Source organism: Phocoena sinus, chromosome 8 (genome assembly GCF_008692025.1).
Source record: "Phocoena sinus isolate mPhoSin1 chromosome 8, mPhoSin1.pri, whole genome shotgun sequence".
Lineage (NCBI taxonomy): Eukaryota > Metazoa > Chordata > Mammalia > Artiodactyla > Phocoenidae > Phocoena > Phocoena sinus.
The window spans coordinates 45,064,684-45,077,854 of NC_045770.1; the positions used below are offsets into that span (position 1 = coordinate 45,064,684).

The 13,171-nt window shown below is 41.2% G+C and overlaps 1 protein-coding gene across 2 annotated transcripts in view; it reads left to right on the top strand.

The window, feature by feature from the left end:
* Positions 1-1,730: 1,730 nt before the first annotated feature.
* The window catches only part of CTSC (cathepsin C), a 39,323-nt gene continuing 27,882 nt past the window's right edge, over positions 1,731-13,171 (top strand). The window contains exons 1-4 of one of the 2 annotated variants that reach the window (XM_032640586.1): positions 1,731-2,027; positions 4,472-4,617; positions 9,528-9,612; positions 11,274-12,519. In XM_032640586.1, coding sequence (XP_032496477.1) covers positions 1,856-2,027; positions 4,472-4,617; positions 9,528-9,612; positions 11,274-11,284 — 414 coding nt within the window. In that variant the 5' untranslated portion in view covers positions 1,731-1,855 and the 3' untranslated portion in view covers positions 11,285-12,519. Of the gene's footprint in view, positions 2,028-4,471; positions 4,618-9,527; positions 9,613-11,273; positions 12,520-13,171 lie in introns of those variants that run through there. The other variant, XM_032640585.1, reaches the window with a different exon arrangement.

Consider the following 13,171-nt stretch of genomic DNA (forward strand, 5'->3'; position numbering starts at 1 on the left):
ACTGTGACATTCATCAAGTTATTATTATCTCTGGATCTTCATTTCCCAATAGTAAAATGAATCTATTAGATTAAGAGGCCTCCAAAATCCTTTTCGATTATATTTATTAACTGAATAGAGATGTTTTCAACTTTCTTCACAATTGTTTGTGCTACTTTGATCATGCCATCAAAGAAATTTCCAACTTGACTGTTCAGCTCTTCAAAATTGATGATCTAGTGAAAGTTTTAACGTTTTAACAACCAATGACACATCTTCCCAGAGATTAGGAAGGCAATGTTACTCTGTCAGTTTATCTCTAAAGTGTGCTAGTTTAATTATATGCTTCAGCTTTTCATCCTAAGTAATGGGGAATAAAACCTAGAAGCAGGGTGTTGGCTCCACCCTTGCCTTTGCAGTTTGTGACTACATTAGAGAGTATTGTCATTTATGAGCTTTCAAGGGAAACTCCTTTTGCCAAATCAAAATTGGCTTTCCGGCCTGGAAACCAAGATAAGGCTATTAAGTACATTTATTTTAACACCCCAGGACACTTCCTAAGTATTTTCAAGCCAGAACTTGGAAGACAAAGGTGAATAATGTCGACTTGCTCCCTTTGAATGCTTACAATCTGGTGGAGAAGGTGGACATCCAAGTATTTATTTGTAACCAGTGTTTTGAGGGCAAAATGCACGTGCCCTAGAGGGCAGGGGCACAGAAAAGTCTGTCTTGTTCATCACTTGTCCTTGATGTTGCACAGGGCCTGACACCTAAAAGGCTCTGTGCACAAAAGGAGCCCCAACTTCCAACAACAGCCCGGAAAGACAGAGGAGCTCTCACAGAAAAGGATGATAATTAAACTGAACGAGGAGGCACCTGGAAATAGTGCTACCTTATAATTACTGGCGATGAGACTGACACCCTGGAACCTGCTCATAAGACCAGCATTCTCCCACCAGCTCCCTTCCTCACCCTGGGCGACTTGCTTCCCCTCTGAGCCACCTGCTTTTCAGCTGCAAAACAAGGGCTTTAGTGCCTGTGCGTGTTTGCGTGTTTGCGTGCGCGCAACTAAACCCTATAACGTTAGCGGGCAGAAAAAAATCCTAATACACAAAAACTTCAAGTTTGCACTACAACTGAATTTCCCAGTGGATAACAGGCAAACAACATTAACAGGAAACCGACAAAACCCAGCAAACAAAAGGAAGTGAAAGTTTTGGAAAACGGAAGGAAGAGCAGTTCTCAAACAGCTGGGCTGGCTCGGGGTCGCACGTAAAATAGTTCTGAGGAAAAAAGTTAACTGAGTGAGGACGAAGTGGGAAAGACGAGCGAGTAAAAGAAAGCTCCACTAGTTAGGTCGCTCTTTCTCTGGGCTTTTTTCCTACCTTCGGTACCCCACCCCCACCCCCCGCCTTCCTCACCGCGCTTCTCTCAGTCTCTGACATTTAGCCTCCCCTCCCCCTCACCTCTCTGTCTCTCTGTCTCACTCTCTTCCTCTCTCTTTTTCTCTTAGTCTCTCTCTCTCTGTTACTTCTCAAGGAGCGAAGGAGCGCAGTCTGGGGCGCGCACAGACCAGCTGTGGCTCTGCAGTCCTCTTTGGAGGTGTCCCTTGGCAACTGAAACTGGTGCTGGGCTCTCTGGGCCTGAGGTCCGACGGCCGCCAGGTGACGGGCGCGCTCTCCAGAGGCCCCTACCTAAGGGGCGGTGCCACTGGCAGGCGCCCAGCCCCCGCGGCCCCGAGACCCCGCCCCCCTCCGGGTCGCCGGTTTCCAGCACCTCTGTTTTAAGGCACTAGCACAGCAGCTGTGGCCTCAGTCCCCGCCTTCAGTGCTTTGGCTCGCGTGCCTTCCCCAGTTCTCCTAAGGGCCTTGCCAGCATGGGTCCCTGGCCTGGCTCGCCGCTCGCCGCCCTCCTGCTGCTCCTCTTCAGCGCTAGCAACGTGCACTGCGACACTCCTGCCAACTGCACCTACGCTGACCTGCTGGGCACCTGGGTCTTCCACGTGGGCCGCAGCGGTTCTCAGCGCGAGGTCAATTGCTTGGTTATGGGTAAGCCGCCGGCGCCCTTGCACCCGCTTCCTTCCTGTGCCTACCCGGGGCTCCTTCCCTTCGGTCCCTGAGCCCTTCCCTGCAGCGCCCCCTTTAGGGGGAGGCCAGGAGGCCCTGGCTGGACTTGGGGTCCATGGGGGGCGTGCCCTCTACCGCTCCAGGGCAGCGACGTCAACGTGGAGCTGCTGAGAACGTCTCACTTCGCTCGGTCTTGGTTATTCCCGGGCCCCCAACACTTTTTGCAAGAACTCCCCCCCCGCCATGGTTTCCGTTTCTTGTTTTTGGGTTTGTTTGGTTTGTTAAAGAGTTGAGACCGTGCAATCTTATCTCCTCATCCCATCTGCAGTATTTTATTGTGCCAGTGAAAAATGAGCTCAAAGACTCTTGAGAATATAGCTTTTAGTTTCCTTTTATTAGGTTGTGGGAAAGAGCCCTTAAGCCCAGAGATTTTTTTTTTTTTTTTGTGGTACGCGGGCCTCTCACTGTTATGGCCTCTCCCGTTGCGGAGCACAGGCTCCGGACGCGTAGGCTCAGCGGCCGTGGCTCACCGGCCCAGCCGCTCCGCGACATGTGGGATCTTCCCGGACCAGGGTACGAACCCTTGTCCCTTGCATCGGCAGGCGGACTCTCAACCACTGCGCCACCAGGGAAGCCCAAGCCCAGAGATATTGATGTGGACCTGAGAAAGCTTCTGGTATCACTACACAGTTTCATGTATTGCAGGGGGGGCTAGTAATACCCACCAGGGTTCTTGGCCTTCGCCAATCAGAAATTGACTACAGGCCAGACAAGAAATTCAGGCAAGGCTTTATTGGGCCCCTGCTGCAGCAGGGCTAGTGAGAACAAGTAACAAGCTTGTTCCTTATATGGGGTGAGGGTATGGGGTGTGTCCAGTGGTGGGGGGGGGAGGGCTGGCTTGGGTGGTTTGCCCACCCCTCTGGGGGTGTTGAGTGCAGGGGGCATGCACAATACCCAATGTTTGCTCCGGACACCCAGTTTTTGCACAGGGCTCTTCAGAAGTGGCAGTTAAGTTTTTTGCTTTTTTGTATCTTTTTGTCCATAATGGGGCCCAACTGTGCATTGCACACAGGTATTTTTAGTCCCATATAGTTTCTTTGTATTTTGTTGCTGGAGGAGGTTTGTCCAGGTGCAAGCATTGCAGCACTTTAGCAAAGGGTCCCAGGTCCCAGCCTGTCTCAGTAGTATATAAAAGTTTTGTGTTTTTTTTTAATACCTCTTTGGCCAATAATTATATTTTGAAATACCCGGAGCCAGGCACAGTGCCAGGGGTCATGGAAGGCTCTCAATAAATATCTAGTGTTTGAACACCCTGGAACATTCCATATGCCCTCAGATAACATGGCTATCCCAAGGACAAAGAATTTAGTGAAGGGAGAAGAAAAAACATACAGTCTTGGGTCAGGAAAGGCACTCTCGTTCTGCCCAAACCTTTACCACACTGTGGCTTGTGCAGAATGAGTGAAGCTCTCAACTGCCGTTTCCTTGTTAATGGAACAGAGATTGCCAGGTCATCTGTCACTAAACAGACTTATTCAACTGTCCAACTCCAAATGACTGTGTGGCATTTCATAGTACTGGGCATTATAACCATTTTCTCTTTTAAAAGTTGAACTTGGAGATCCAAAGCAGAAAGGAGATCAGGATTTGCAGTGTTCTGTCACATGGAATCTTCTATTTCTGAGCATTAATCTGAAACATGGAAAAATTGTCCAAAGTGTGGAAACCTCCAGATTGGACACAGCAGAACCCTTTTCAGGCAGCCTCTCTACCTATATTCCATACCTTTGACCTTAATCTAATCAATTAAAGACACCCACAGATCTGAGTCCCCATTTTCTGAAGGTTAAAAGTTTAGTTCCATTCGGCACAAATTAGCTGTATAGGATAAAAACCTTGAGTTTGCTGAATACTTTGGAAGGATTCAGATTCTGAGGTTCTGAACTGTACAGCCATTTAGAAGAAAGATATCCATCCCATTTCTTCTCTGAAGAGATCATTTCCTTTGTTCTTATGATCTGGTAGCAAGTCTTTTTATATTTCCACTTTTTGATTACCATTTTGTCTTCTCATTTCTGCTGGTCATTTTCAACATACCCCATTTCTCCTTTTCTTCAGTGGAAAAATTTCTTCAGTGTTTGGATGCTCTGGGAAGGTAGTGGCTGTACTTTTTGGGGTCTCTCTGCCTGCTGGGCTACTTGACGTATCTTTTGAGCCTTTGCTTCATATTCTTGCCTGAGACCCCTCTGGGATTATACAGAGGGAGGCAACAAAACGGGGACTCTGATATATTCACAAGCCAGATCCACCCACATTCAGTAGCATGAAAGGAAAGCAGCTTAAAAATAATGGAAATTATAGAGGAGCTTTTACCTCCCATTGAAGTCCACATAATTTTCCTTTGTTGTGCATTTTCTTTTCTTTAGGACCACCAGAAAAAGAAGTAGTGGTGCACCTTAAGAAGTTGGATACGGCATATGATAACTTCGGCAATTCTGGTCATTTCACCATCATTTACAATCAAGGCTTTGAGATTGTGTTGAATGACTACAAGTGGTTTGCCTTTTTTAAGGTTAGTTTTGTTGGAATATACATTTGTATTTTCAATGATTTGATAACTGAAGCTTCTTCTAATGAGGAGACCCTCAGTATTTTAATTTTAGATTAAGAAGATAACCAGAATGGATACCAATTCTCTGAAGAGAAATTAGATGGTGTAATTTTGCCACTTTATTTAAAATTATAACTTCAGTAGGTTTAAAAAAAATACATGATCTATATTTGAGTATGTATGATCCATCTCTATTTAAATTTACATTTTGGTAAGTATGACTAAATTCTTTATTTTCTTTATAGCTACACCTTTATTTCTAATTGTTGCCTTAGTCACTTGGCTTTGTACTGAATCTGTTGGAAAGATAGGGTTTTTATTATTATCTTGAGGTTATTATACTGTCCCTCTTATCATCGTTTGTTAGCTTTGAGAAATTGACCTAAATGACTCATTGAACTAGTATAATGTACTAAATATGTTAATGTGAATAATGTATTTGACTAAAGTGGGACAGAGATGGAGAGCCTTGGAGTTACTCCTTGGGCTAATGAAAGCAGAAGGTAGCCTAGCCAGCCCAGCTTGTTTTCTTCTCTCACTAGGGAAGAACTGTTGTCCATTCTTATGGTCTTACACATTGCTTCTAATTGCAGACACACTCTAAGGTAAAATACTTGAGCACAAATTGCAGTCCATCCCAGATATCCTTCTGAAGTTGGAACGTTTCCTATTAGCAGGGTATTAAATGGTTTAACTAAATTAAATACGCAAACCTGAGACTAGCTGTTTCTTATTCTAAATAAAGTATAAGTAAAGACAGTTTTTCATGGGTTAGTGTCGGTAGCCTTTAAAACATCTGGTAAGAGTTGGCCAATTACAGGAATTTGTGGGAAGGTGAGGGAATGATTCTGTTAAAGATGATGAAAGACAAAGCACCCGCAAAAGACTAATTTCTGAATTTATTGTGATTACCCATGTGGGTTGTGGCTTAATCACTAACTAGGATATGTTGTTAACATCTGAGCCAACCAAATTTCTAAGGATAGTAATGCCCAATTTTTTTTTTTTTTTTTTTTTTAACTACGAGGACCCCTTCTTAATTGAAAAAAGAAAAGAGAGACGGGAAAAGTTGTCTCCCCTCACCTGGATTGGCTGTCTGATATTCAGCTGGTGGGAACCAGTCCATCCATGCTGGCCATTGAGGGCCAGCAGTCTGTTTTATTAGTTGAAGCCCATGCTTGACCAGTTTTTAAATATCACCCCTAGATACTATATATTTTTTTAAATCATAGCAGTATCTGTATGAGTTTTAAAAGTTGTAGTGTGTGTGCAATAAATGTGATTCCATCCGAATATAATTCTTGGTCTGCATATTGATGAGCCTAGGGCTTTGTAGACCTTTGTAGGTACTCTGTTACAGTCCTTCAAAAGTTCTTTGCCTTCAGGTGGGGAGTGAATTGCCTATGGAATTGAGGCACAAGGAAAGAAATATTCAAGACAGTTGTTACCATGTACCTTCCTCCTTCCTCCACTTCCTCCTCTTGCCCCTCCTTTTTCCCACCTCTCCCTTCCTCTTCTCCTTTTGTTGATACAAAATAGGTAATCGATATTTATTTAAAACATGAAAATGGAGTAGAATTCAGTTGAGAAATACGTTGCATAAATCTTTTAAGTACAAGATAGGGTGTAGTATATAAATAGATGAGTGAATAGTTTTACCCATTTGGCTTAGAAGACTTTTCATTCTTCAGTTCTGTAGAATTGGAGAAACTGGTGGTGGAACTTCTAATGACACCATTACTTACCTGAGACATAATCAGAAACAGGCAAGGGCAGTTTCCCTCCGGTAATATTTTGCCATCAGTCTGTCTGCTCTCAGCTTGAATAGGAGTCCGGAGATGGTGGGGACAGAGGGAATGGCTGGTAGCTGAATGAGGAATCGGAACACTTCTTTGTACAGTTGACCCTTGAACAACACAGGTTTGAACTGCGTAGGTCCACTTATACAGAGATTTTCTTTTCAATAGTAAATACTATAGTAAATATATACACAATCCGAGGTTAGTTGAATCTGCAAATGGTGATCCAGGGTTGGTTGATTCCTTAGATGTGGAAACCCGTATATTGAGGGCTGACTCTAAGTTATAGGTGGGTTTTCAACTACTTGGAGGGTTGGTGCCCCAAACCCTGCATTGTTCCTTTGTTCAAGGGTCAACTCTATTTCTCTTTAAGTCACAGTATAAGCAAATTTGGTATTTTTCTGTAGCCTCAGAACATTAGTTGCAGATCAATAAAGGCTTTTTAAAGCCAAATGAAGTTGTAAGTGTTCTCAACCATATGTGGGAAGAGTCAGTGTATACACTGTTGTAGGGTAGAACCCTACCTGATCATATGCTTCTGGACAGCATTCTCTTATTAGGAATAAAAGTAGAAGAGTATTCTTCTGCTACTGATTTCAGTGTATTTTTTAAAGTGTTCATTTGACCAGAACCATTATCAGGACCATGTTTTCTTTTCCTCCTAAAAAATCAGCCACTCTGGTCAGTAGTTAGATCATGTGATGAGGATCATAATTTCAATAAGCAGAGCAGAACGTACACAAGATACTTGATTTAAAAATTTCTCTGAACACAATCAAGTAGTTCCAGATAAACATATTTTGCAGAGTGATAAAATGCCATGTTCTTTTAGCAAATCCAACTGAAAAAGTAACGGGGAGTAGCAGAATTTAACAAATTTAAGAAAAATGATCTAGTGGAGTTGACTTTACATAATAGGGCAGTCAAACACTTTTGGAGTGATACTTCTTAACATAAAAGGCTTGCTGGATTTTACTGTAAGCCTGGGGTATTTCCTACAGTGGTGCTGGGGAATCCATGCTGGGTGTGTAACTCAAGAAAGCTCACCTATTTAATGAATAAAGCATGTGAGATTTTTTTCCTACAGATTTTAGAATTATCTTATAAATGAAAAATAATTTATTTTTAAAAAAGAACAATTATCAAGATATAAGCAGTGTTTTACTATTCAAGTTTAGGTGCCTTATGTAAACTACACCATAATCCACTCAACCTACTGCTATTGCAGAAATATCTGACAAATTTTTGCCATTTAGACCCTCCACTGTTATTCTACAAATCAGTTGGATTTCCAGGAGTCTCCCTTAACTCATAGCAGACCCTACCACTTGTTTCCTTTTGCCGTCTTCAGATATGCTTTCGTGAGGTTGTTTTTTAGAGCTGTTCCTGCTAGTTTGCTGAGCGGGTGTTACATGCAAGGTATTCTATTAGGTTCCTGCTCCACCTTCTGTTCCTCTGTTCCCCCAGATCAGCCTGCAGCTCAACAGAACAGACAGCTTCCGCATCATTCTCCCTGCATGCCAACTTTGGAGCAGTTGTGACACCACTTTTATTGCTAGGAACTTGCTTTTTATTAAGTTCTACTTATTTAGGCCTCACCTGGAAAATAAGCAGAATTTTTCATGAATTGAGGTTCTTCGACCTTTTTTTCCTTGGTTTTAACTGCTTAAGAAATTGGGAGTGGAGTGGGGATGATTTTTTTTTTTTTTTTTTTTTTTACATAGGACTTCAAGCTAGATAAAAGCTTGGAAGGAAATCTTGACACTGGAAACTTATACATAGTTTGAGTTAGGCAGGAAGCACTAGGTTTATATTTTTGAAAGACACTTTTTTTCTACTCAACTTCCAGCATAGATTCAGTTATCAGAAAACTATGGTGGGGTTACAAACTCACATGAATTTAGGGCTCACCCAGGCAAATACCTAAGCATTTAAAACAACTTTTGTAAAACAATAAGGAGTTATTCAACCTATGGCAAAATGGAAACTTTCCTAGAGACATTCAGATTCAGTTTTCCTTTAAAATAATGCACTGGCCAAAATAAAAGACCATCTGCACAAGCCAGTTTCTAAGACTATCAAATTTTAATAGCATTACCATTTGATTATAATTGGCACACTCCAATAAATTTGCACTCTTTAAAAGTACCTGCAGATGAAAAACAATCAACCTCTTATATAGAAACACGCAATGTAACAAAACAATGTAAAGGATGTTTGATTATGGCTGACTTTGTGATGGGTGGGTAAGCAATTGGTTTTTTCTTCTTTACACTTCTGTGGAATTTGTTCATTTTTAACCATGAGCTTGTATAAAGCTCCTCTACACTGTCCTCTACCAAATTGCCAAGGAAGGAAGTGGTATGAAACAAACTCAGCTTCAAAGAATACCCTCAAGTTGCATAAGCTTTCTAACCTTTTACTGTTTCTCACTTTACTTTCTCTGAGGCTGTAAAAGGAGGCAGTAGCGAATGAACTCAGATTTTATTTTGAACATTAAGCTACTCAAGGGCTGAAGAAGATGCATAGAAGGGAAACTAGACTCATTAGGCTGAAAACTGAATTTGGGGATAGTTAAAGCAGACTTCACTGATTTCTAGTTGAGTTTTTGTTTGGGACCTACCAGCCTTTGTAGAACTATAAGCTAAAAACACTACCCTGAGTATTTCTAAAGCAGGTTGGTACTCAAAACAAGAACAGTATGTTGGGAAATCCATACCAGAGGATTTATTTACCCATCTTGTGTGCTAGTGACTTACAAATTTCAAGCTTGTCACAACAGTTAGAAATGTGAATCGTGTTCCAGGATTTGGGAGTCTCGTGCGATTTTTCTACAAACTTTCAGAATATTTGTTATTGGGATATATTTACCTGTTTTAATACAGATTCAACACACCAAGATGAGTTTGTCTTTTTTAAAAAAATAACTTGATGTTTACCTTTAAAAGTGTTTAAATTGAGGAAAAGAATCAGAAGTTAAGCACTTAACACATGTCTGGGTATTTGTTTTCTTTCATGATGTTGCTTAATCTCGACGTAATGACTCAGTTTTCCATTGTAAACCCTTCGTAGGATGTCACTGATTTTATCAGTCAGTTTTTCATGCAGCTGGGAACTGTGGGGATATATGATATGCCACATCTGAGGAACAAACTGGGTGAGCTCCATTGAAATATTTTTAACTTTCTTACTAAAAGCAAGCTTCCCTCCTCCTTGGTGGCTTATGAAAATTAATGTTTATTTACTCATCAGGGAGAGGAAGATGGAGAACAGAGAGCTTATGGTTTCCTTATAGATTTCTTGCTTGAGCCTACTTATTTGCTACTTCTTATCTGCCTGCGCTATTTATTTTCATGTTAGTATGTTCTGTTTGCACACATCAGATTAGCTTTCTCAAGCATGATGCTTATAACGTAAGTGGCCATGAAACCAAAAAGATAAAGACCCAGTTAAGGAAAGGTTGGTTCAAATTCAGTTCACATCCTTGAAGTAGCTATGCTGCCTGAGGTCGCTCATTCTTTTCTAAAAAGACTCAAGAGGGACCCATGTGAACCATGGCATTTTAGTTGTCTTCCAGTAGAGAAGGTGGCTCTGCCAGAGAAATTGACGTACCTGTTAGTCATCCCTTTGAGACATCACCTATCATTTTTTAAACTGGTTCCTTCTCAGAACAGACTATTGACTAGGGAGAAGAGGATCTTTTTCACTCTGTACATTCTCCTCACACTTTCAGAATAGATGTTTTAATCATTGCTCTCTCTGGATCCATACATTTAGATGTCTAAAATTTTGATGGAAAAATGGGTGGTTAGAGAGAAAAAGTTAATAGGGACTTACCCTCCCTTACATTTCATATAACAGATTTTCCCCTTTCCCTTCCTCTTTTACTTAGCTCTTAAGTAAGGAAGTGAGATATGAAAAAGGGAACTGGGGCAAGTGTTGAAAGCACCATAGCCTTATCCTGTATCAGCGTTTTTCAAACAGTTTAATGGGCCAGCAGTGGCCCACACATGTGCCAGGAAGGGATTGCTCATAAGTTGTATCACTTCTTCTTGTTAAGCTTTAAAAGTTGTTCTAGGCAGCCACTAATAACACATCAAAGTGAAAATTAGAGCTGAAACCAATAAGCTCTTTCTTCTAAATTTATTTCTGGTAGTTGAGTAAGTGTAGACTGCCTTAGTTTTCTTTCAGAACTTCTCACAATCTTTAATATACTGTATGGTGATAGCTGAGAAGGGAGATATAATAGGAAGGTTTTCTAAAATAAGTTTACCATTATTTCCTCACAAAAATTTAAGGTATTCTCAGAATGCAGTTTACAAAATTCTGTCTTAAAACTTTCATTCTTTCGCCTTATTAGGGAGATGCTTCTACCAGCAGAAAAGATTGACCCTAGTATTTGATCTGTAAATGGGATAAATAGCCTTGTACCTAGAAACATTGATCAAAGTAGCATTAAGCCTACATTTAGAATTTGTAAGGTGTAGATGTTATTATGTCTCGGTTGCTAGATTAGCCTCTTTCTTAACTACATTTCAAAACTGTATTAGGCTTATTTGGTAGCATTTAATTTAAAATACATCTGCATGTGCGCTTCTTGAGCATGTTGGCTGCATGCACGATATGTATTGCTTAAGCATTCAGCTGTTGAGAATGGCGGCTTTTTGTGAATGTCTTAAATAGCATGAAAAAATACCTGCATCTGAAATACTAAATACTAGTATTTTTTTTTTCACTTAAAGAAATTAATATGTTTAAATTTTTAAGAGACAGTATGATCCTTGTTGGCTTGTAACTCTAGTTTTTATTGTCTTTTAGTTATTAAATAGAGCATCTGTTGAGGGGCTTTTTTAAAACCACAGCCAAAAACAGACTTTGGGGCTAAGAGGCAAGAGGCAGAGCAGCATGCAGCAGTGGACCTACCTACCTCTAACAGCTAGCAGAGGCCTCTAGCAGCTACAGTCCCTTCTGGAGTCTTTATGTGCATGTAACATACAAAGGAGTCCTGGTAACCTACCTCCAAGGCAGCTGCCCTCCTGAACACTTCCTTGGAAAGCGGCAACTGCCATTCTGGAATGTGAACAACCAAAGACCAAGCAGGAAAAAGAAAAAAAATCTGGAAGTCTTAGCTGGCCTCGCCCTTCAGCCTTTGAATGAAAGGAACAATATGCAACATACATTTCTTTCTTATTTTCTCTTTTGAAAACTCTTCTGTTGAAATGATATTTTCAGACTGCTTTTAGGACTTGACATTTGTTTTATTTTGTTAACAGTGCAAATTTTACTCACAGTTAAATGAACTTCCCAAGTGCCTTCTCTTTCTCTAATTACCTTGAGGAGCCCCCACACCTATTATAAGAATAAAATGAGGCTTTGGAATATCTTGAGATGTACAGATACATCATGGGTGGGAAGATGGTCCCAGGGGGACATGTTTGGGGGAGGAGGCTTTCTGAGATCAACCAAACCGCTGAAGGGTCTCTTTTTATAGATCATAGATCTGCAGTACCCCTGTCCAGAAAGATGGTATGATTAATACATTTTTTTTTTTGGTGTTTTTTAAAATTAGGTGCCAGCCTTGTGCTAAGAACTTGACATGCTTTATGTTACAAAAATCCCATGAAGTAGATATTACTAGCTTCAATTTTCAGATAGGGAAAATTAGTCTCATACAGTGTTTAAACTCACACAGCTTCTAACTGTAGAATGATATGGGCTATTTGTCAAGTTTGTTTCACAAACAAGTATTGGTACTTGAAGTCACATTTTGGGCAGGTTGTCTGGTGAATCCTAGTCTGTAAGCATCACAAATGTTAGTTCAGTGCACTGTATTGGCTCTTGTTGAAATTTTAGGAGAAGAATTGGCTTGAACCGTAGATTTCCTTACCAAATGAGGCTACTGACTTTCTTTCCTAAGCCCAGGTCCCTTATTCAAGACAAAAATTTACTTTCTCCTTCTCTTTATGGTTCTCCAAATTGAAAGAGAGTTTTGCAACCTTCAAGTTAAGTACCCTTGCTAAGTTTACTTTTATTTATTTTTTTTTTTTTGCGGTACGTGGGCCTGTCACTGTTGTGGCCTCTCCCGTTGCGGAGCACAGGCTCCGGACACACAGGCTCAGCGGCCATGGCTCACGGGCCCAGCCGCTCCGCGGCATGTGGGATCTTCCCGGACCGGGGCACGAACCCGTGTCCCGTGCATCGTCAGGGGGACTCTCAACCACCACGCCACCAGGGAAGCCCAAGTTTTCTTTTCTTAATTACACTATTGTTCAAACTGATTGCTGTCTTTTAGGTCTTTCCTGCTAATAAACAATGGACTAGTCTCCTCCTCATTTGTTTAGAGCTGATTAAACATCAGCCTTGGCAAACCAAAAATGTGGGGCTACACCTAATTCTTATTGTCTGGGAGGACTTTTCTGCATCCCTTGAATTGCTTCTTGAGTGGAGGAGTCTTTCTCTAGATAATAGGTTGTCATTATTACTTTATTGGTTCAGATAATTATTTATATCATTTGAGAGGCACTGGTCTGCTGTTCTGGGAAGGTTATATCTTATAAAAACTAAATAAGAGTACATCCGACTGCCACCTGGATACTTTCTTCTCTCCTGATGATTCTTTTTTTTTTTTTTTGCGGTACGCGGGCCTCTCACTGTCGTGGCCTCTCCCGTTGCGGAGCACAGGCTCCGGACTCGCAGGCTCAGCGGCCATGGCTCAC